A 22,832-nucleotide genomic window follows, 5' to 3' on the forward strand; every position below is an offset into this window, starting at 1 on the left:
AGAGTCAAAGCACAATGCCCTGCCTTCATCCAACCCAGGTCTCCAGATCATTGAGGTGTGCAAGCCTCCAAACCCAGTGACTAGTTTGTGGTACTTTTGGAAGTTGTAATTGCATGTATTTTATTGGATTGACATCGTGCCATTGGATTGAGATTTTGAAAAAGATTTTTTAAGAATTGAAATTATGCACCTCTAGTAAATCATCCCCATCATTATCCATCTTCTTGCCACATTTCCAGTGTTTCAAGAACCATTTCAGCTTCATATAAAGCAGGAAGAGGTTTTGCTTGAACTGATCAGCTTCTTTCACAAACATGTTTTTCTCTTGGCTCCAGAATTTCTGCTCAAGTTTGGTCTGCAAATTCAGGCTCTGCAGCTCAAAATCTCTTCGCACAAGTGCCTTTTGTTGCTCCTCCTTAAGCTATGGAAGGAATCATGGCAAACAGAAAAGCTTTAATCAGATTAGCAGTGAAAGCAACCATCTAGGTGTTCCCTATCAGCAGCTCACTTTGTTGGATCATGGTTCAGCGTATAAAACAGGTTTTATCACTATTGAGAACCAGTAGTCTCATTGAATTCCTGAAGTTCAAGCAGAAAAGAAAAAGCATAAACATACCTGTCCTGTTTCACATTTTGGATATTCTTAAAACAGAGATTAGTGTTATTTGGACAGAAGGAAAATTATCTATAAATGGGGTTCTCTGTGCTACAAATTTCCATGATTCTATCCAGCTGAATTTTACAGTCGTGAGATGTCATTTTCCTTTATTTATAGGACGTGCACTTTTTAATTGCCATCCTTAACTCAAGAAGTTGGGCTATTTCCAAGAACTGTTAAGTTAACTACATTGTTGGCACCTGAAGACAAGGAATAACCAGGTCGAGAAAAGACTAAGTTTTCCTCCCTTAAGAACATAAATAATCTAGTACTATACAGCCATTAATATTGATGAGGCTTTAAAAAAATTCTTGCAGATTTATCTGCTTGAGTCTAAATATTCCTCAAGTCACATAGGGGATTTCAACTCTTGTCAGCTAGTCCATAATCTAACAACATTGCCCTATCTGAAAACAACCTCAAAATGGATCCACAAGCCCGTCTGCCATTTAAGGAGATTAAGGCCGATCTGACCAGGTCACAGTTCTTGGGTATCTTAATATGACTCTTTGAAAAAAAAATGTATCCAGCTTCTCTTTAAATACTTACATTGATCTAGCCTTCACAATTCTACAGGGGGAGAATACTGAAGATTCTCTGCAAAAAGAAATTCTTATGCACCTCAGTTTTAAATAACAACCTCTTTATCTTGTAATGTATCCTTGCTCAAGACTCACCTAATAGTCTGTCCTGTTATGTTCAGTTAGGATCTTGCATGTTTCAACAAGAGCATCCATTATTCTCTAAACTCCTAAAAAAAAATACAGGTCTGATTCCAGCTGCTCATAATAAGGCAGCAACGCTCTGCCAAAGGCTCTATGTAATTGCAGAATTGGGAAATTAGTACGACAATTGGAAATTGATTCCCTAAGTGGTTTCTAAAATACTGGAAGTGTGGCGAATGATCCCTATCAATGATGGGATGATTTAATTGAGGTACATTAGTCGTATCTTAAAGACCACCATTGGCATTGCTTTCCCCAATCACCTGATTGCCCAAAACTTGAAAACACAGGAATGACATTTGTTTTCCTGATTTTCTTTCTCGTCTCATTGTTCAATGGATTCTAGTCATTCATAGTGTGTCACACCACACAGTTAGCCATTCTTGTCTGGCGCGTAGTGTCAGGGTTGGTCTCCTTTCGGATTAACTGGGACACAGTATGAACGTTTCTGACTCGACCCTTGTTTGTTTTACAAGGCCGAGTGGCTAGCTTGGCACTCAACTCGGCACAGATGGAAAGCATGCCCGGGGGGGGGGGGGGGAGGGGGACTGGGTTTGAACTTGGGAGCCTTCGCTTTCGAAGTCCGGTGCTGAAGCCACTGTGCCATCAGCTGGATTCTGGTAACCCAATGGAACTTCAATTCAATGCCCATTCTTATAAGTGGAACTTTACAATGAGAAATTTAGGTGCCCAAATCCATTTGCAGGAATCCAGAATTAAGGACAACAATCAAAAACTAGTTCAGCCTTGTGATAAGTAGGGTAAGCATCTAGGATTCTATAACAGAGTAATTACATTTTCAGAAATCAGATATTGAACTTGCCTACATTGTCCCAAATAGCCAGTGCAAAATTGATTTTCATTTTTTTAAAGATAGAATCATGGGAAGATATAACCCAGGAGGCCACTCAGTTGTCACATCTGTTACAGTTCTGAGTACACCAATTAACAACATATTAGAGATAGATTTGATGACCCTTCAGTAACCTGAAGCATTGTCTGTTCTCTGTATAACTGCCTTGTGATATGGTGAATAGTTCTATTAATTTCCATTTTTCTTCTAGATTTCTAACAAAAGTAATACTATGGTTATAATGAAGCTCAGATCATCTGATGAGGATTTTGCAGGATATGAAATAGAATAGAAACAAGAATGTATTAGGACATGACAACAGAGCAAAAGGAGTATTGACAAACTGATAGACAACAAGCTTGTATCTGAAAGCATTTGATTATACAAAACTACCTAGTCTTTGGAACAAAATTTTGACAAAGTATTCAAGAACAATTTGATATGTTGGGCAGAATTGATTTTTAAGTAAACATAAGCTATTTGACTTTTACTTTACAAAAGTATTGAAGAGCTCAAACTATGATCACTAGATTATTAAACACCTTCCAGTCCATTAACAAAATTAGGTCAAGTTTTCCCACAGTGCAGTCCAAATTCCTAAACTAAATGCTTAACATACACAGATCTGAATTGACGTAGAAATGCCGAGTGCTAAAATATATTTTGGTCCAAACACTCAAGGATTCTCCAACTGTCCATCTGTGCTTTGGCTCCATTTGCTGGAAATTATCATTACGCTGTTAGGGTTCCTACCATATAATAAAAAGAACCAAGACTTGAAACTGTGACTTGAAATCTTTGTCTCAATAAACTTCCGTCATCATCATCATGTGCCATGTTGTATGATGTGGATGATCATAGTATTATCCATGAGAATGATTCTTCTTGGCAAATTTTTCTACAGAAGTTGTTTGCCATTGCTCTCTTCTGGGCAGTGTCTTTACAAGACAGGAGATCCCAGCCATTATCAATACTCTCACAGATAGTCTGCCTGGTCACAGAACCAAGACTTGTGGTATGTCCCAACTGCTCAAACGACCATCCACCACTTGCTTCCATGGCTTCATATAATTTTAAGATTTCTTTCTTAAAAGTGGAGTGCAATGGCCAAATCCATTTTACTTCTTGAGAAACATTGGTGCATTTTGTGCTGCAAGTTCCAAGTTCAAACACCATTTTGTAAGGAATCTTGGTGGACAATTCTATACCCAATACCTTACCCAAATTAAAGACTGATTACCAGCATTAAGTGAAATACAGTGGATTCCGGTTAATTGGTCCATTGGCTAATCAAGCAGCTGCTTATCAGGGAAAACTCTTAAAGAACAAAAACTAATTGAGAAAATCACTGGGATTCCCTTTGTTTATTTGGGACACTATGCCACTTAACTGGAACAGCAGATTGTTGCTGAATAGTATCTAACTAGCATCAGTCGCATGAACTGGTGTTGCTATAAGACACTACAATGTGTTTACAGTGAAATGTTTTTAAACAACACAATTTACATGTGTGTTCAGAAAGCAGTGATTTTTGTCACTGATTGTTGGTGAGAAGTAAGTGGTAAGGCCACTTAGAATTGTTTTGCTCACTGTGGTTTTAAACATTCAGTCTTGGAGATGTCAGAAATGGCCAGGAGTAAAAATGAGACAATTTTACTCCTTCTAAGAACTACCAAGGATTTGAAGGAAGCAATCATTATATGAAGGCAGTCCATTATCTGCACTAAGCGTCTGTACTAATTTTGTTCACTTACAGTCAATCAAAAAACATGGCAGTGCGTAAGTTGTCTGTTGTATCTGATGATGACAGTGAAACCTGTGCTGGAGAGTTTTTAAAGTGGAAAAGCCATTGCACTGGGATAGTTCCACTCTCTGGACCTCAGCAGTCCAGATCCAATGGTACCAATAGCCGTCACAAACTGGGGTCTTCCTTGGTCACAGAGGGTAACCCTAACATCTTTTGTGCCCTGTCGTGCCTTTGCTCTCCTTGAAGTGTTGCAAAACTGCCTTCTTGGCTGTGGATCTCAACTGTCTAGTCCACTGGAGCGGACTTCTCATGCTAGGACAGGCATGTCACCTATGACAAGGTACCACACATGAGGCTGCTTACCAAGTTAAGAGCCCATGGTAATACAGGAAAGTTACTAACGTGGTTAGAGCATTGGCTGATTGGTAGGAGGCAGCGAGGGGAATAAAAGGATCCTTGTCTGATTGGCTGCCAGTGACTAGCGGTGTTCCGCAGAGTCGGTGTTAGGACCACTTACTTATGCTGCATATAAATGATTTAGATAATGGAATTGATAGCTTTGTTGCCAAGTCTGCAGATGATACAAAGATTGGTGGAGGGGCAGGTAGTGTTGAGGAAACAGGCAGGCTGCAGAAGGACTTCAACAGATTAGGAGAATGGGCAAGAAAGAGGCAAATGAAATACAATGTTGGAAAACGCACGGTCATGCACTTTGGCAGTAGAAGTAACTGTGCGGACTATTTTCTAAACAGAGAGAAAATCCAAAAATCTGAGATGCAAATGGGCTTGGGAGTCCTTGTGCAAAACACCTTAAAGGTTAACTTGTAGTTTGAGTTGGTGGTGAGGAAGGCAAATGCAATGTTAACATTCATTTCAAGAGGTCAAGAACACAAGAGCAAGGATGTGATGATGAGGCTTTATAAGGAACCGGTGAGGCCTCATCTTGAGTATTGTGAACAGTTTTGGGCTCCTCATCTTAGAAAAGATGTGGTGGCATTGGAGAGGGTCCAGAGGAGGTTCACAAGGATGATTCCAGGAATGAAGTGTTATGAAGGATGAACAACTCTGATGGGCAGAAGGGTACAGAGTTGCCTATATTTCCCCCCCCCCCCCCCCCCGGGAGAATCACAAACTGTTTCTGTTACCATGCTGCTAATGAGAGAGAAAGAGAGACAAAGGAAAAACATACTGGGACTGGAACATCTGCTTCAGACAAGGGAAAGATAACACCGGGGGAGAGAGACTTGTTGACCCACCTTATTATGACTCCTGAAAGACTTATGGCTCCGGAGAGGGCTGTTTACTTGGTTCCATTCTGTTCATTAAAATTTCTCAGTGGACAGCCGGAGTGAGCTGGTTTGATGGACTAAGCCATTCAAAACTGATCGACACCTGAGACCCCGTGAGTAGGGATAAAAGTGAGGTCTGGGGAGACACCACTCAGACACACCAGGAGACACACTAGTGAGCACTGCTTGAGTGTTGGAACCCACAAGAAGGTGTGGAACATCAGGGACCGAACAAATGATCGGTCAGTTTAACTCACAGGGTTTATAGCAGGGCCGGTGGGGGCTTGTGTGTGTGTCCACTCATGCCAGAGTGATGAGTCCACCACAGAAGAACGGTCTAGCTGAAGGACAGAGGGGTCATACCTGAATGGCCACAACACATTGATGGATCAAGATCGTAAAGGAAGGTTTGCCCGACTGTAGCTGTCACCATTTGCTCACTCTCTCTCTCTATATCGATTAAAATACAAGAACCAACTCCCTCAGCACGTATGAACTGAACTGAACTTTATATTCACATATGACAATTCATTATCCCCTAGACATCAATAGAGCTTGTTTATTATTGATTATTATTATACCCACACTTTTAGGTTTAGTATTGCTAACGTGTATTATCTATATATTTGCATTGTTGATATTGATTTGTATATTTTACTAATAAACACTGTTTGAAAATAGTACCACCAGACTCCAACGGATTCTTCTATCTTTGCTGGTTAGACACCCAATTACGGGGTACGTAACAGAAAGGGTTATCATACAAGGAACATTTGATGGCTCTAGGTTTGATGTTGTTGGAATTCAGAAGGATGGGGGGGCGGGGGGCGGGGTCTCATTAAAACCTTTCAAATTTTGAAAGGCCTAGACAGAGTAGATGTGGAAAGGATGTTTTCCATGGTGGAAGAGTCTAGGACAAGGGGTGTTCTCTTAAAACAGAGATGCACAGAAATTCCTTACACCAAAGAGTGGTGAATTTGTGGAATTTGTTACCACATGCAGCAGTGGAGGCCAGGTTATTGAGTGTATTTAAGGCAGAGATCGAGAGGTTCTTGATTGGACATGGCATCAAAGGTTATGTAGAGAAGGCCAGGAACTGGGGTTGAGGAGGAGAAGAAAAAATGATCAGCCACGATTGAATGGCAGAGCAGACTCGATCGGCCAGATGGCCTAATTCTGCTACTATGTCTTATGGTTTTATTTTACCAGGTATAAGGCCCGTTGGCTACCCTCACCTGGTTTAGCCTGCCAGCTAAAGCGATGTACCGGGTGTGGTCACTGTCGCATACAAAGAGCTACCTGGGGCTCAGGTGAGAGCTGAGAGTCCAATGGGGGTCATGGGTGAGTGATCTGTCACAGACTGGACACGACAAGCCCCCTCACCAGAGGTGCTACTCCCCCCCTGCACACCCCCCACACAGCAGCGTACACCGTTGATCATGAACTAATACAGTTTTACAGTTGTGTGGTAGCATTCGTTGTGTTCTAATTTGTTCAGTATTTCATTTAAATACATAATTTGTTACTCAGTTAAATGCTATTCTGTCTTTTCTATACCTTTTTAACTATTTCCATGAAACGTCAGCTAATTGGGGTAGCTGTTTAATTGGGCCAAAATGAAGTAGTCCTGATGTGTCTCAAATAACTGGAATCTACTGTATCTGCATGAGATGACCTACAACTGTAAACAGACAAAAGCCCAAGGGCCTCCCGTTCTCTATTTGGGATAAGGGTTCTTCCTCCTTGAATTCCCCAACTTACACTCTGTGACCACTTTATTAGGTACACCTGTAGTCCTGCTCAAATATCTGTTCAGCCAATCCCATGCACGCAATTCAATGCATAAAAGCATGCAGACATGGTCAAGAGGTTCAGTTCTTGTTCAGACCAAACATCAGAATGGGGGAAAAGTGTGATCTAAGTGACTTTATCTATGGATTGATGGTGCCATATTGGCGTAGTTTGAGTGTCTCAGAAGTCACATATCAAATGCATAGAAATAGAATAGCACAGCACAGTACAGGCCCTTCGGCCCACAATGTTGTGCCGACCCTTAAACCCAGCCTCCCATATAACCCCCCACCTTAAATATACCTGTCTAGTAGTCTCTTAAACTTCACTAGTGTGTCTGCCTCCACCACTGACTCAGGCAGTGCATTCCATGCACCAACCATTCTCTGAGTGAAAATCCTTCCTCTAATATCCCCCTTGAACTTTCCACCCCTTACCTTAAAGCCATGTCCACTTGTACTGAGCAGTGGTGCCCTGGGGAAGAGGCACAGGCTGTCCACTCTATTCCTCTTAATATCTTGTATACCTCTATCATGTCTCCTCTCATCGTCCTTCTCTCCAGAGAGTAAAGCCCTAGCTCCCTTAATTTCTGATCATAATGCATACTCTCTAAACTCTCTATACTCTGTACCCTTTCCAATGCTTCCACATCCTTCCTATAGTGAGATGACCAGAACAGGACACAGTACTCCAAGTGTGGCCTAAACAAAGTTTTACAGTGCTACATCATTACTTCGCGACTTTTAAACTTTATCCCTTGACTTATGAAAGCTAACACCCCATAAGCTTTCTTAACCATCCTATCTACCTGTGAGGCAACTTTCAGGGATCTGTGGACATGTACCCCCGATCCCTCTGCTCCTCCACACTACCAAGTATCCTGCTATTTACTTTGTACTCTGCCTTGGAGTTTGTCCTTCCAAAGTGTACCACCTCACACTTCTCCGGACTGAACTCCATCTGCCACTTCTCAGCCCACTTCTGCATCCTATCAATGTCTCTCTGCAACCTTCGACAATCCTCTACACTATCCACACCACCATCAACATTTGTGTTGTCTGCAAACTTGCCAACCCACCCTTCTACCCCTACATCCAGGCCATTAATAAAAAACACGAAAAGTAGAGATCCCAGAACCAATACTTGTGGAACACCACTAGTCACAACCCTCCAATATGAATGTACTTCCTCCACCACGACCCTCTGCTTTCTGCAGGCAAGCCAATTCTGAATCCACCTGGCCAAACTTCCCTGGATCCCATGCCTTCTGACTTTCTGAACAAGCCTACCGTGTGGAACCTTATCAAATGCCTTACTAAAATCCATGTAGATCACATCCACTGCATTACCTTCATCTATATGCCTGGTCACCTCCTCAAACAACTCTATTAGGCTTGTTAGACACAATCTGCCCTTCACAAAGCCATGATGACTGTCCCTGATCAGACCATGATTCTCTACATGCCCTCAGGTTCTATCTCTATGAATCATTTCCAACAGCTTTCCCACCTCAGACGTAAGGCTCACTGGTCTATAATTACCCGGACTATCCCTACTACGTTTTTGAACAAGGAGACAATATTCACCTCCCTCCAGTCCTCCGGTACCATTCCTGTGGGCAATACGGACATAAAGATCCTAGCCAGAGGCTCAGCAATCTCTTCCCTCGCCTCGTGGAGCAGCCTGGGGAATATTCTGTCAGGCCTCGGGGACTTACCCATCCCAATGTACTTTAATAACTCCAACACCTCCTCTCCCTTAATATCAACAGGCTTCGGAACATCAACCTCACTCATATTGTCCTCACCGTCATGAGTTCCCTCTCATTGGTGAAAACTGAAGAGAAGTATTCACTGAGGATCTTGCTCACTTCCACAGCCTCCAGGCACACCTTCCCAACTATACCTCTAATCGGTCCTACCTTCACTCCTGTCATCCTTTTGTTCTTCACATAATTGAAGAATACCTAGGGGTTTTCCTTTACCCTACTTGCCAAGGCCTTCTCATGCCCCCTGCTTGCTCTCCTCAGCCCCTTCTTAAGCTCCTTTCTTGCTACTCTACATTCCTCAATAGACCCATTTGATCCTTGCTTCTTAAACCTCAGGTGTGCTGCCTTCTTCAACTTGATTGGATTTTCCACCTTATTTGTCACCCATGGTTCCTTCACCCTATCATTTTTTATCTTCCTCACCAAGACAAATTTATCCCTAACATCCTGCAAGAGATCCTTAAACATCGACCACATATCCATAGTACACTTCCCTGCAACATCATCATCCCAATTCGCACCCGCAAGTTCTAGCCTTATAGCCTCATAATCTGCCCTTCCCCAATTAAAAATTTTCCTGTCCTCTTTGATTCTACCCTTTTCCATGATAATGCTAAAGGCCAGGGAGCGGTGATCACTGTCCCCCAGATGCTCATCCACTGAGAGATCTGTGACCTGACCCAGTTCGTTACCTAATACTAGATCTAGTATGGCATTCCCCCTAGTCAGCCTGTCAACATACTGTGACAGGAATCTGTCCTGGACACACTTAACAAACTCTGCCCCATCTAAACCATTGGAACTAATCAGGTGCTAATCAATATTAGGGAAGTTAAAGTCACCCATGATAACAACCTTGTTATTTTTGCACCTTTCCAAAATCTGCCTCCCAATCTGCTCCTCGGTACCCCTGCTGCTACCAGGGGGCCTACAGAATACTCCCAGTAGAGTAACTGCTCCCTTCCTGTTCCTGACTTCCACCCATACTGATTCAAAAGAGGATCCTGCTACATTACCCACCCTTTCTGTAGCTGTAAGAGTATCCCTGACCAGTAATGCCACCCCTCCTCCCCCTTTACCTCCTCCCTATCCCTTTTAAAATACTGAAATCCAGGAATATTGAGAATCCATTCCTGCCCTGGTGCCAGCCAAGTCTCTGTAATGGCCACAACATCGTAATTCCATGTATGTATCCAAGCTCTCAGTTCATCACCTTTGTTCCTGATGCTTCTTGCATTGAAGTCCATGCACTTTGGCCCTTCTACATTACTACTTTTACACCCTTTATTCTGCTTCTCTTTCCTCAAAGCCTCTCTATATGTTAGACCTGGCTTTGCTCAATGCACTTCTTCTACTGCTCTATTGCTCCAGGTCCCATCCCCCTTGCAAATTAATTGCTGATTTCCTGGGGTTTTCATGCACAATAGTCTCTATACTTTACAGGGAAAGGTGTGAAAAAAAAATCTAGTGAGCAGCTGTTCTGTGAGCAAAAATGGCAGGTTAAGGAGAGAGGTCAGTGGAGAGTGCCCAGACTGGTTCAAGCTGAGAGGAAGGCAACAGTAATTCAAATAACCACGCCTTACAACAATGGTGTGCAGAGATACTTCTCGGAATGCATGACACCTCGAACCTTGAATTAAATGGGCTATGGTGGCAGATGGCAGCAAACATACACACAATGGTCACTTTATTAGGTACAGGAGGGTAACTAAAAAAGTGGCCACTGAATGTACATTCCCACTGTTGGTTACAGAGTTCTATATATTCCCATTTCAGTCCCTCTCCCTTGCTCCTGCGGGAATGCTAGAGATTGATGGGTGAAGTTATGCTTTTGCCCATTCTGCAGGTGAACTATTATGAGGACAACATTGTCTCGGATAGATATTTCAATGCTTTATAACAGGACAATTTTCCTGAACGCATTGTGTTACTCATTTGTTCCATGTGAAATTAAAGAGAATTACTTAACTCCTCTAGAATTTGAACTGCGTAATAAACTTGGCAAAAAAATTATTTTCTTCAGTGTCTCTTATGAGTCACCTTATAAATCAAAAAATCGTATCACACACAGTTCAAAGAGCTCTTCTCAAACTGACCTGTGACATTTTCTGTTGAAATCTTTCTGCATCCTCATTCCGAAGCTCCCTTTCCTGAGCAAGCTGCTCCTGCAGTCCTCGGATGGTTTCCTTAGCTTCAGATAGATCAAGCTGGAGTTCTTTGACCTAGTTAAATAAGTAATCAATGTGAGTATGGCTGCAGAGAATTTTTTTTTCCAATAGTCTTCCTTTATCTCTCCATATATATGACACTGTCACTTCTTCTCGCAGACTAGGCAGGCTGATGTTAGCCACAATATTGTCACAGGCACTGCACAGGTTCTGAGATTATGAAAATGGAATTACTTGTGCTGAGGTAACTTTCCCATTTAATGACCAGCTGAAAACCAATGCTCCTGCAGCAAAGGTAGATAAAGAATTTTCAATGTGAGTCTATACACATTCAGTGTGATGAAAAATGCAGAACAAAATGCACTTAATCCCCTGCAAAAGGTCATGAAATGGCACTTCTGCTACACGCTCATTTCTTTGATTTTTGCTTCAAAGTGTTAATTTTTATTCAGTTTTGATTCTGATCTACTCTTTAATGCATGAAGAGTTTATTGATGGTTCTGGGCTTGTACTCACTGGAGTTTAGATAAATGAGGGGAGAATCTCATTGAAACCTATTGACTATTGAAAGGGTTAGGTAGAGTGGATGTGGGGAGGAGGGAATATAGTGGGGGGGGGGGTGGGAATTTTCCAAGCACAGAGGACACAGCCTTAGAATTCAAGGACATCCATTTAAAATATAGATGAGAAGGAATTTCTTCAGCCGGAGGGTGGTGCATCTGTGGAATTCATTGCCACAGGCTAAGTGATTGGATATATTTAAAGGGAGGTTGAAAAGTTCTTGGTTAGTAAGACAGCCTAAGGTTACAGGGACAAGGCAGAAGAATGGGGTTGATGGAATGGGGAAATTGACTTGATTGGTCTGTGTTCTTTTTGCTTCTATTCATTTCTTCGAGCTGCATTTCTGCAATGATTATTTAAATCTCCCAGCTTTTCTTCCTGACAGCATCTGTTAGTGGGATGTAATGAGGATTTGAGGACAGATGAGAGCAGGTCTGATTACACAGAAGTGCAATTCAATACTTCCAACCTCTATGGAGTACAGTTGCAACATAGTCAGGCGCTTGACAGCATCAAGGACAGAGATATATTGGGGTATGTATTATCTACATATGAAGTGAAGCAACCAGCCAAGTGTATTGTGACATTATCTGTTTTATAACTGCAAAACACAACAACAGTAGCATTATGGAAATGCCATTACACTCAAGTTACTTTCCAACTGCTCTGTGCCACAATTCCCACATTATTTATGGGCCAATATCTGTAATTCACAACCAGTGCCATCATCACCTAGAACTACAAGAGCAGCATTGAGAGCATCCTGACCAGCTGCATCACTATCTGGTAAAGGGGGAAGGGGGGGGGGGGTTGGAGTTGCAATGCAGCTAACTGCAAGACCCTGCAAAAAGTCTGCACCGCGGCCGCCTGCTCTCTGTGTGTTAACCCAGTCTTCAAGAAAGTTTTCAAGTTCGGGCCATCTGCTATGATTACCTCTGAAAGCTTTTGTCGTCTTTTTGCATTGACTCAGTTCTTCACGCTGGCGTCTCCACTGTCACAACATCAATTAATTTATGCCAAGATTATGTGCAGCAGCTCGATTTCCTTCTTCAACCGCCAGATTGATCGCCTTTAACTTAAAAGCTGCATCATATGCTTTTCTTCGAGTGTTTTCCATGTTGATGAGGGTGAGTACAAGTGACTGATTTACAATAATTTAATTGTGAAAGTGCGCTTGATTTATCGTACAATTTCATTGGACCTCTGTGAACTACTCATCAATTTTATTGGTCTACTGTTACGAGGCAAAATGTTTTTGGCGGCATGAAAAAAAACATGCATTAGCCGCACCGTAGTATAGACCGCAGTATTGCCGCAGTGTTCAAAGCGTGGGAAAAAAGTAGCGGCTTATAGTCCGGAATTTACGGTACATAGATAATGGGATTACAAACATACAAAATTAAAATGAACATAAAAGGATACATAAGCAATAAGTACATTATAGTTGTCTTCCCAAATCATGAATGATACAAATATCATATAAACGAGACAAAAAAAAACTAATTAATTCATGTTGAAAAAAAACAGAAAAGAGAAAAAGAAAAAAAAAATTAATACCCTAAGAAAAACTAAACTATTAAGAAAAAAGGAAGGAGAAAAAGAATTAAAAAAAATAAATGTGCTGCTTATAGTATCTATAAAAATAATTACAAAATCATCAGTGTCCCTAACTCCGATCCTCTCAACATATATATAAAATCAAAACCGGAAAAACAAATAGGATTGGAACAGGGTCAACAGGGTCAAACTACATCATGTGAAAATATTGAATAAATGGCCTCCAAATCTTTTCAAATTTAATAGAAGGGTCATATACGACACTTCTAATGTTCTCCAAATTTAGACATAACATAATTTGAGAAAACCAATGAAATATGGTAGGGGGATTAATTTCTTTCCAATTCAACAAAATAGATCTTCTAGCCATTAATGTAAGAAATGCAATCATCTGACAAGCAGAAGAAGATAAATGGATTGACTCCCTCATTGGTAAACCAAAGACTGCAGTAATAGGATGAGGTTGTAAATCAACGTTCAATATCGTGGATATAACATCGAAAATGTCTTCCCAATATTTTTTCAAAAGCAGACATCACCAAAACATATGAGTTAAAGAAGCTATTTCAGAATGACATCTGTCACATATAGGATTTATATGGGAATAAAAACGAGCCAATTTATCCTTGGACATATGAGCCCTGTGCACAACTTTAAACTGTATCAATGAATGTTTAGCACATATAGAGGATAAATTAACTAAGTGAAGAATTTTATCCCAATTCTCAATAGGGATAATAAAGTTAAGTTCTCTTTCTCAATCATTTTTAATCTTATGAACACATTTTCATAATTATATTGTAAACATTTGATATTACACCTTTCTGAAAAGGATTTAGTTCTAACAATTTCTCTAAAATACCCAAAGAATCAAGATTTGGAAAGGTAGGAAGTACAATGTTTAAGAAATTCCTAATCTGTAAATATCCAAAAAAATGAGATCTGGGCAAATTATATTTATTAGATAATTGTTCAAAAGACATAAAACAATTATCCAAAAATAGATCAGAAAATCGTAGTATTCCTTTAGTCTTCCAAGCTGAATAAGCTTGGTCCATAATAGAGGGATGAAAAAAGAAATTGGATACAATAGGAATAGTTAAAACAAATTGATTCAACCCAAAAAATTTCCGAAATTGAAACCATATACGTAAAGTGTGTTTGACTATCGGATTGTCAATTCGTTTATGCAATTTAGAAACAGCAAAGGGAAGAGAAGTCCCTAAAATAGAACCCAATGAAAATACTTGTACGGATTTAGTTTCCAGATTTACCCAATGAGGGCTAGGAGATAAATCCCAATCCCTTAACCAATATTTCAAATATTGAATATTAATTGCCCAATAATAAAATCTAAAATTAGGCAATGCCAATCCACTTTCCTTCCTTGCCTTCTGTAAATATCTTTCTCCTAATCTAGGATTTTTGTTCTGCCATATATATGAGGAAATTTTTGAATCAACATCATGAAAAAAGGATTTTGGAATAAACATTGGTACCGCTTGAAATATATATCAGAACTTGGGTAAAATAATCACCTTAATAGCATTAATCCGACCTATCAGAGATAAAGACAATGGTGACCATTTAGTGAACAAACATTTAATCTGATCAAATAAGGGTAAAAAAAATTAACCTTGAATAACTCCTTATGATTTTTTGTAATTTTAATCCCTAAATATATAAAAAAGTCATTAACTAATTTAAAAGGTATATTTCCATAAATTGGAACCTGTCTATTTAAGGGGAACAATTCACTCTTATTAAGATTCAATTTATACGCAGAAAAATTACTAAACTGAGCCAACAATGATATAACTGCAGGAATGGATTTCTCAGGATCGGAAAAATATAAAAAAACCAGTCATCTGCGTATAATGATAACTTATGTATATCCATCCCCCGAGTGATGCCAAAAATGTTAGGTGATTCTCTAATAGCAATTGCCAAAGCAATTCTCAAGCACGGTAAATAAATATGGCCATTCAACTCTATCAAATGCTTTCTCCGCATCTAATGAAATGACACATTCTGAGGTGCTGCGTGAAGGAGTATAAACAATGTTCAATAATCTCCTAATATTGAAAAACTAGTGATTTTTAATAAAACCAGTTTGATCCTCTGAGATAATTTGAGGTAATACCTTCTCCAGCTTGGTTGCCAGTAACTTGGAAAAGATCTTGGAATCTACATTCAATAAGGATATTGGTCTATAGGATGCGCAATCAGTAGGGTCTTTGTCTTTTTTCAATATTAAAGAACTGGAAGCTCTATAAAAAGATTGTGGCAATTTACCTAGTCTAATTGCTTCTTCAAAAACCTTGCATAACCAAGGAGAAAGAGTAGAGGAAAAACACTTAAAAAATTCCACTGTATACCCATCTGGACCTGGTGCTTTCCCAGAATTCATAGAGGAAATAACACCTTTAATTTCTGCATCCGTAATAGGAGTTTCTAATATTAAAAGTTCTTCTGATGATAATTTTGGAAAATTCAATTTTCCAAGAAAATCATGCATGATATTATGATCATGAGGAAATTCAGAATGACACAGAGGTATAAAAATCTTGAAAAGATTTATCTCATCATAGTCAACTGTCAGTTCACCATTCTGTTGACGAATCTTAATAATTTGATGTTTAACCGAAGCATTTTTCAATTGGTTAGTTAACAGTTTACTCGATTTATCACTATGTACATAAAAATCAGTTCTGGTTTTCATTAATTGATTTTCAATTGAAGATGTAAGTAATAAACTGTGTTCCATTTGAAGCTCAAACCTTTGTTTGTAAAGCTCTTTACTAGGAGCAATCGAATATTTCTTGTCAATTTCTTTAATCTTATCAACCAATAAAAGAGTTTCCTTCTTAATACGTTTTCTCAAACCAACAGAATAGGAGATAATCTGTCCATGTATATATGCTTTAAAAGTGTCCCAAAGTATTCCACAGGAAATTTCATCTGTGAAATTAGTTGAAAAGAAGAAATCAATCTGTTCCTTCATAAATTTAATGAAATCCGGATCTTGCAGTAAGGTAGAATCAAATCATCATTGCTTAGTACTAGAAGCTGTATCCATTAATTTAATAGAAAGTTTCATTGGAGCATGATCAGAGATGGCTATAATGTCATAATTACAACCAGTTACAGATGGAATAAAACTATAGTCAATAAAAAAATAGTCAATTCTCGAGTAAGAATGATAAACATGTGAGAAAAATGAAATCTCCTTAGGATGCAGAAATCTCCAAATATCGAAAATTCCATTATCAGTCAAAAAAGAATTGATGAAGGTGGCCGACTTATTTGGTAAAGTCTGAATGGATATAGATCTATCCAGCAAAGGATTTAAACAACAGCTAAAGTCACCACCCATTATTAACATATATTCATTTAGATTAGGTAGAGAAGTAAATAAAGACTTAAAGAAATCAGGATAATCCACATTTGAAGCATAAACATTAACCATAGCAATCTTCTTATTAAAAAGTAACCCAGTAATTAACAAAAATCTACCATTCGGATCCAAAATACTGTTGTGTTGAACAAAAGCAATAGAGGAGTCAATAAAAATTGAAACTCCTTTTACTTCAGCATTCGAATTCGAATGGTACTGTTGACCCTTCCAAAACCTAAAAAAACATTTTCCTCACGAGTTTCTTGTACAAAAATAATATACGCATTCAGTCTTTGGAATAATTTAAAAATCTTTTTCCGTTTAATTGGATGGTTTAAGCCATCAGTATTCCAAGAAACAAAATTAGTGGTCTGAGCCATATTTCTAAAATCAACCCTTTGGTATATAGAGTTAACCAAATATGAACTCATGCACCCGGAAGAGGAACAAAAATAAGGGCACGTCCCAGAAATGACGACACAGCGGACATTTTAGTAGCTTGAAATCAGCCCAAATGAAAAAACTAGAAAAACTAATAAAAAGAGCAATAGAATTAAAAGACAGAGCCTGAAAAAGGACAGGAGAAAATGAAATTGTGAGACTAAATCTACCCCCATGTCTCCAGAAGGCGACTCCAGATATATAAAGGAGAAAAAAAAAGATCCACCCAAAATCCTAAAAAGTAATTAACACTATACTAAAACAGACTTCTTAATATAATCGCTAGTAAAAAAAACCCAAGAAGAATATAAGCACTGGTAACTTATAAATTGGGTTAAAAACCAAACAAATAAAGGTTAGGATGTGGTAAGAAAGGCATTATAGGAAGAAGACGACAAAAAAAATGGCGAAATTAAAAAAAAGGCAGGAAATATTTTAGAAAAGAAACTGCCATCTTAGTTACACAAAAAATGAAAAAGATATATATCAAAATGTTTAAAAAAATTCGCCTTCAAAGGATTAATAATAATAACCAAAAATAAAATACAATGGTTTGTTACGAATGAGGAGCAACTCTGATGGGCAGAAGGGTGCAAAGTCACCCCCCCCTTTGCAAAATTGCTATTATTTCGGGTCTGATACCAAGGATAAACAGCTCATGTCAATAATGAGAGAGAGAGAGAGACAATGCAGGGATACACAAAGGTGGAATGTCTCCTCCTAACAAAAGCAGAACGGAACCACTGATTACTGCTATTGTCTCTTGGAGAAGGAATTGTGTATTGAGTACTGTTCTTTTCATCGAAACCCCTCAGGGGGCAACCAGAGGGGGCGGGTTTGATGGGTTGCATCATCCCAACCTGATTGACACCTGAGACCCCGTGAGTGGGGATAAAAGTAAGGTCTGGGGAACACCCGTCGGACGCACCAGGAGAGATGCTACGAGACCGGTGGGGGCTTGTGTGTGAGTCCACCCTTGCCTGGGTGACGAGTCTTCCACGGAAGAATGGTCTAGCTAAAGGACGGAGGGGCCATACGTGAATGGCCACAACAACAACCCATCGACGGATCAAGATCATAAAAGGAAAGTCAGCAAGTCAATAGCTGTTACTCTCTCTCTCTCCAACAATTGCAACACAGTGATCAACAACTACCGCAGCCTGCATGAACTGAACTGAGCATTGTATTTCCATCGGACAATTCATTATCCCCTAGACAACGATAGAGCTTATTTCTTATTGATTATTATTATACCCACACTTTTAGGTTTGGTATTGATGACGTATATTATCTGTATATTTGCATTGATATTATTTTTGTGTATTTTTAATTAATAAATACTATTAAAAATAGTATAATCAGACTTCAATGGATACTCCTATCTTTGCTGGTAAGATACCCAGTTACGGGGTTCGTAACAGGTTCGTAAGTAAATTAAAAAGATTAGTACGTCGATAAAGAAAAACTTTAATTGGAACATAAAATGTAAAATAAACCTACACCAATAGTCAGAAACAAAATCTGGTTTTGGAAACAAAAACTATCTTGTAACGATCAAAACCATACATTTATTAGAGATGAGAATCCGAAATAGTAGGACAGTTCTCATCCAGAAAGCTTTGAGCATCAGATGTGGAGAGAAAAACACGACGTGGTGCATTAGAAGGTGAGATTCTAAGTTTTGCAAGGTATAGAAGCGCTGGTTTTAGGTTCTTCTCATAACATTTGGACATCAAAGGTTTAAAAACGAGCCGTGCCTTCATTACTCCAGGGCTGAAATCCTCCATAAGCCGAAAGTGGAATTCTCTCAATTTAACCATCCCTAAACACCGAGCCAAACGAATAAGGTGCTCTTTAACATACACATAATGAAATCGAACAATTACAACCAGTGGTTTAGATGAAGAACTTGGTGATTGGCGCATAATTCTATGGGCACGATCAAGTAACTGTCTGGGAATACAGAAGGGAACGCATCATTTAAAAGTTGAGCGAAATACTTCGAGGGGTTCCCTTGTTCGATACCTTCCGGGAGACCAAGTATGCGTAAGTTCTGTCTTCTAGACCGATTTTCAAAATCGACACTCTTGGCTTTAAGTATTTCCAATTGTTTAATCGCCGACGATAATTTCTGCTCCAGTTTCTCGATTTTCAAGTCTTGCTTCTGAGCATCCTCTTGGAGTTGCGATTAAAGTTTGATGCTGTTTAACTTCATGATCAGTCTTATCCTGAGAATCCTGGAAAGCCTTTAAATCTGCTTTGAAAGTTTGTCGTTGTTTTTCAAATTTTTCATTCAAGAGCTCCAATATCGCATCATAAGTCAATTCAGTATGCTTAGGATCAGTCTTTTTTTTCTTTTCATTGCCGTTAGAATCTTTCCCAGGGTCTCGCCCTTTAGATCTTAAAAGCCATTTCAGTACTCATTTCTTCAAAATTCAGAGTACCTTCTCAAAGATAAGTCCAAAAAAGTAACAAAAATCTTCTGGTGTAGGTAAAAATAAGTTAAATAAGGGTGATCATAGGTTAATAAAGTAAAGGTTATGGAGCGAATCTAAAACAGTGCTCACTCCATGAGCGTCTCCTGGTGACCCCTTTGATGTTTTACCGCGCTCTCCTCAGTGGTAAAGCTGAGGCTGTGTTGTGCTCCGGCTGCTCCAGGCCTAGTGTTTGTGAGCTTTGTGGTGATTTGCCCCTTGGTGTGATGAACGGAGACTGAGGCTAGGGGCCTACCCCAGCTGCTCCAGGCTTCGGTTTTATGGACTCAGTTTTGGTATGAATGCTGATGCTTGCTTTATTGTTTGCGTGATTTGTTTTTTTTTTCTCTCTCTCTCTTTCTCCGTGCATTGGGTGCTGGTCTTTTCTTAAACAGGGTTCTTTCAGGTTTCCTGTTTTGTGGCTGCCTGTAAGCAGACAAATCTCAAGGTTGTATAATTTATACACACTTTGACAATAAATGTACTTTGAATCATTTGGTTAGACAGGGAGCCAATACATGGAAGAGAAGGTAAAGCTGGCAGGTTTATGAGAGTAATTAATTTTAAGATCTACAACATAACTTATGTTTGGAAAACCCAAGTGGAATACCCAAGATACACTCTGGATGTTCACAGTCAGCTGATAAGGCTGCACTTATGTATGGAATTTGCATATTCTTCCTGTGACCACGTGCATTTCTCGTTGGTTCAAGTTTAAGCTTAATTGTCATTCAACCATACAGGAGTACAGCCAAATGAAATAGTGTTACTCTGCGGCCAAGATGCAAACCATGGTACCAGCAATCACACACAGCACAAGGCACATAAGATAGCAAGCACATATAATATAGTGAGAGCATAATAAAATATCAGTAAAGCATTCACACAGAAGAAATACAGTCCAAGACCCTGAGTTCATGAATGCTGCAGCAGTTTGCAGTGGTACACAATACAACTCGTCTTCTGCTGAGTGAACACTAGGGTGCAGCGCTGATTCCAGCATGGACACCATACCACACTGCCTCCGGTGAAACCCACCGACTATGACATCGCTCTCCTCAGCTGCTGTAAACAGGCAACACCACGGTTTGAGGCCCACTCCTCACTACGACTGAGGCCACAGACTCGCGGCATTCCACACTAACAATCTCCAACAGGGTCTTGGGATCATAGGAAAAGCGACTGAGATAATCAATTGCTGTTAAGACTGCATGCTGCCTTCGTCCACTGGCTGTGCCTTCGCAGGCAGCAGCACCATCCACACCAAGTTCAGCTCCTTCAGTTTCACAGCCAGCTAGCAACTCACTGATGGGGTGGACCTGCAGTACTTTTAAGTTCTTAATGCGCAGCAGGGTCTCGCGATCGTAAAAGATATATATAAAAATACAATAGCATCTATGGTTGGCCCCGTAGGAGCCACAGCAACTGAACACTCTGCTATCCTACTGGAAGTATGATGCTCTGGCTCCTACTACATCGCAAAGGATCACTGTAAACTGCCCATGGTGTGAAGATGCAGGGTAAATCTAGCAGAGTTGATGGAATCGCGAGGAGAACAAAGAAGTAGGATTAGTATAGATGGGCATTTCAAGGTCGGCATGGACTAGGTGAGTGAAAGGGACCGGTTCCATGCTGTACGACTCACACAGAATGACACAACTAACATTTGTTGGAAGCTTATTTCGGGCAAGAAATCTATAAATACATGATTAATGATACTTCAGTTTTCACTCAGGCATTTGTAAAATTTTCCTTTTGCACATACATATGGAATAACTGGATCACTGAAATGATTTGCTTGCAGCCTTCATCATACAGTGAGCTGGTGACAGGAAGTACTTTGTGGCAAGTACACTTTACACGTTTATACACTGTCTTCTGGCTACTTCCAAAAAAATGGCAATGTACTAGAACGCAGCAGCTCCTATGGAGCCAACCAAAGGTGTTAATGTCTTTTCTAAACTTTTTTTTTTACAACGGACATTAAGACCTTTAAGTACTGCAGGTTACCCTATCATTGAGTTGCCCATTGGTGGAGAAACTGAAGGAGCTGGACTTGGTGCAGATCGAGCTGCTCCCTGCGTCAGAGAGGCATCAGAGGAGTCAGTGCACGAAGGCGGGGTGTGGTCTAAGAGCTAGTTATCGTTTTACTTGCGATTGCAAGAGCCCACTGCACATTGTTATTGTGGGATGCTGGTTCGATTTACTGGTTCCTTGGCAGATGGCTGGGGAGTGGCATGGCCTCAGTCATAGTGAGGAGTAAGTCTCAAGCCACTGTGTTGCCTGTTTACAGCCTCCCATGAGAGAGGCGGAGTCGGTATGCTCCATGGTGTGGCGTCCATGCTGGAGTTAGTGCTGTACTCCAGTGTTCGCTTGGCAGAGGACAAGCTGTATTGTGTACAACTGCCAAACTGCTGCAATGTTCATAGACTCAAGACACCCGGACTACATTTTTTATGTGTGTGACTATAATTTATGTTATCTTATATGTGCTATATGTGCCTTGTGTTGCTTGTGCCTGTTAGTACAGTGCTCTACATCTTGGCCCTGGAATAACATTGTATCGTTTGACTGTATTTAATGGTATTCATGTATGGTTGAATGCCAATTAAACTCGAATTTGAACTTGAATCATGATGGTGGTTCACCAGAGGCTGTGAACAAGATCCTCGTTTGCTCCAAGGCTGTGGATGTTAGGGGACCATATTCTCCAGTCTCTTTGTAAACCTTTTTCTCTGCCCCAGTTCTAGCATCTCAGGAGTTGCATCTAAAAATGGCCCAGTCCTTTTCATTTTGTTTATGAAACTGAATAAAATACCAAGATTTGCTGCATCAGACTTTGTAGCTGCTGAGATGAAAATAATGCACCTTTAGGACTATCTGACAAACAGGAAACATTGTTGCTCAAGACTCCAAATTCAGCATCAGTCTACACAGGGAAATTGTGCGTGCTTATTTAAAAATGTCAGAAGTTTGTGCAAAATCAGCCAGTGGGCGAGTACAAATGTCAATGAGGTCCAATAGGCTACAGGCCTGGACTGAAAAATCTTTTCTCATGTGTAGGCCCAACAACCATCATGTGTCACACCTCCTTAAAGGTAAATGGGTAGGGTTCACTGTTTGCTGGCAGGTCTTTCAGCCTTTTCTCCAAATATCCACTTTCTCTTCACTCAACAATGAGTGGAACTCCAACATAATCCTCAGGAGAGCCTATATAATAAAGTGCAAGTGAGAATTTTATACTTTCTCCTGGAGCATTTAGGTGGACTATAATTGTCTTTGGACAGTAGATGTAACTGGGATATATGAAGTCTGAATGGCATAGATTCTGACAACCCCGACAGCTGAGGGCCATTCTCTATATACTCCCATCATAAATGTGTAACTGAACAATGTCAGAAAA

General features: G+C 40.0%; 1 protein-coding gene across 1 annotated transcript in view; it reads right to left on the reverse strand.

Moving 5' to 3' along the window:
* The window catches only part of soga1 (suppressor of glucose, autophagy associated 1), a 125,248-nt gene that overhangs the window by 23,715 nt on the left and 78,701 nt on the right, over positions 1–22,832 (reverse strand). Inside the window, exons 7-8 of the mRNA XM_059980704.1 lie at positions 10,928–11,053; positions 191–421 (exon numbers count right to left, since the gene is read on the reverse strand). Of these exons, the coding sequence (XP_059836687.1) occupies positions 191–421; positions 10,928–11,053 (357 nt within the window). The remainder of the gene's footprint in view (positions 1–190; positions 422–10,927; positions 11,054–22,832) is intronic.

The sequence above is a fragment of the Hypanus sabinus genome, chromosome 9, assembly GCF_030144855.1.
Source record: "Hypanus sabinus isolate sHypSab1 chromosome 9, sHypSab1.hap1, whole genome shotgun sequence".
In the NCBI taxonomy this organism is placed as follows: Eukaryota; Metazoa; Chordata; class Chondrichthyes; order Myliobatiformes; family Dasyatidae; genus Hypanus; species Hypanus sabinus.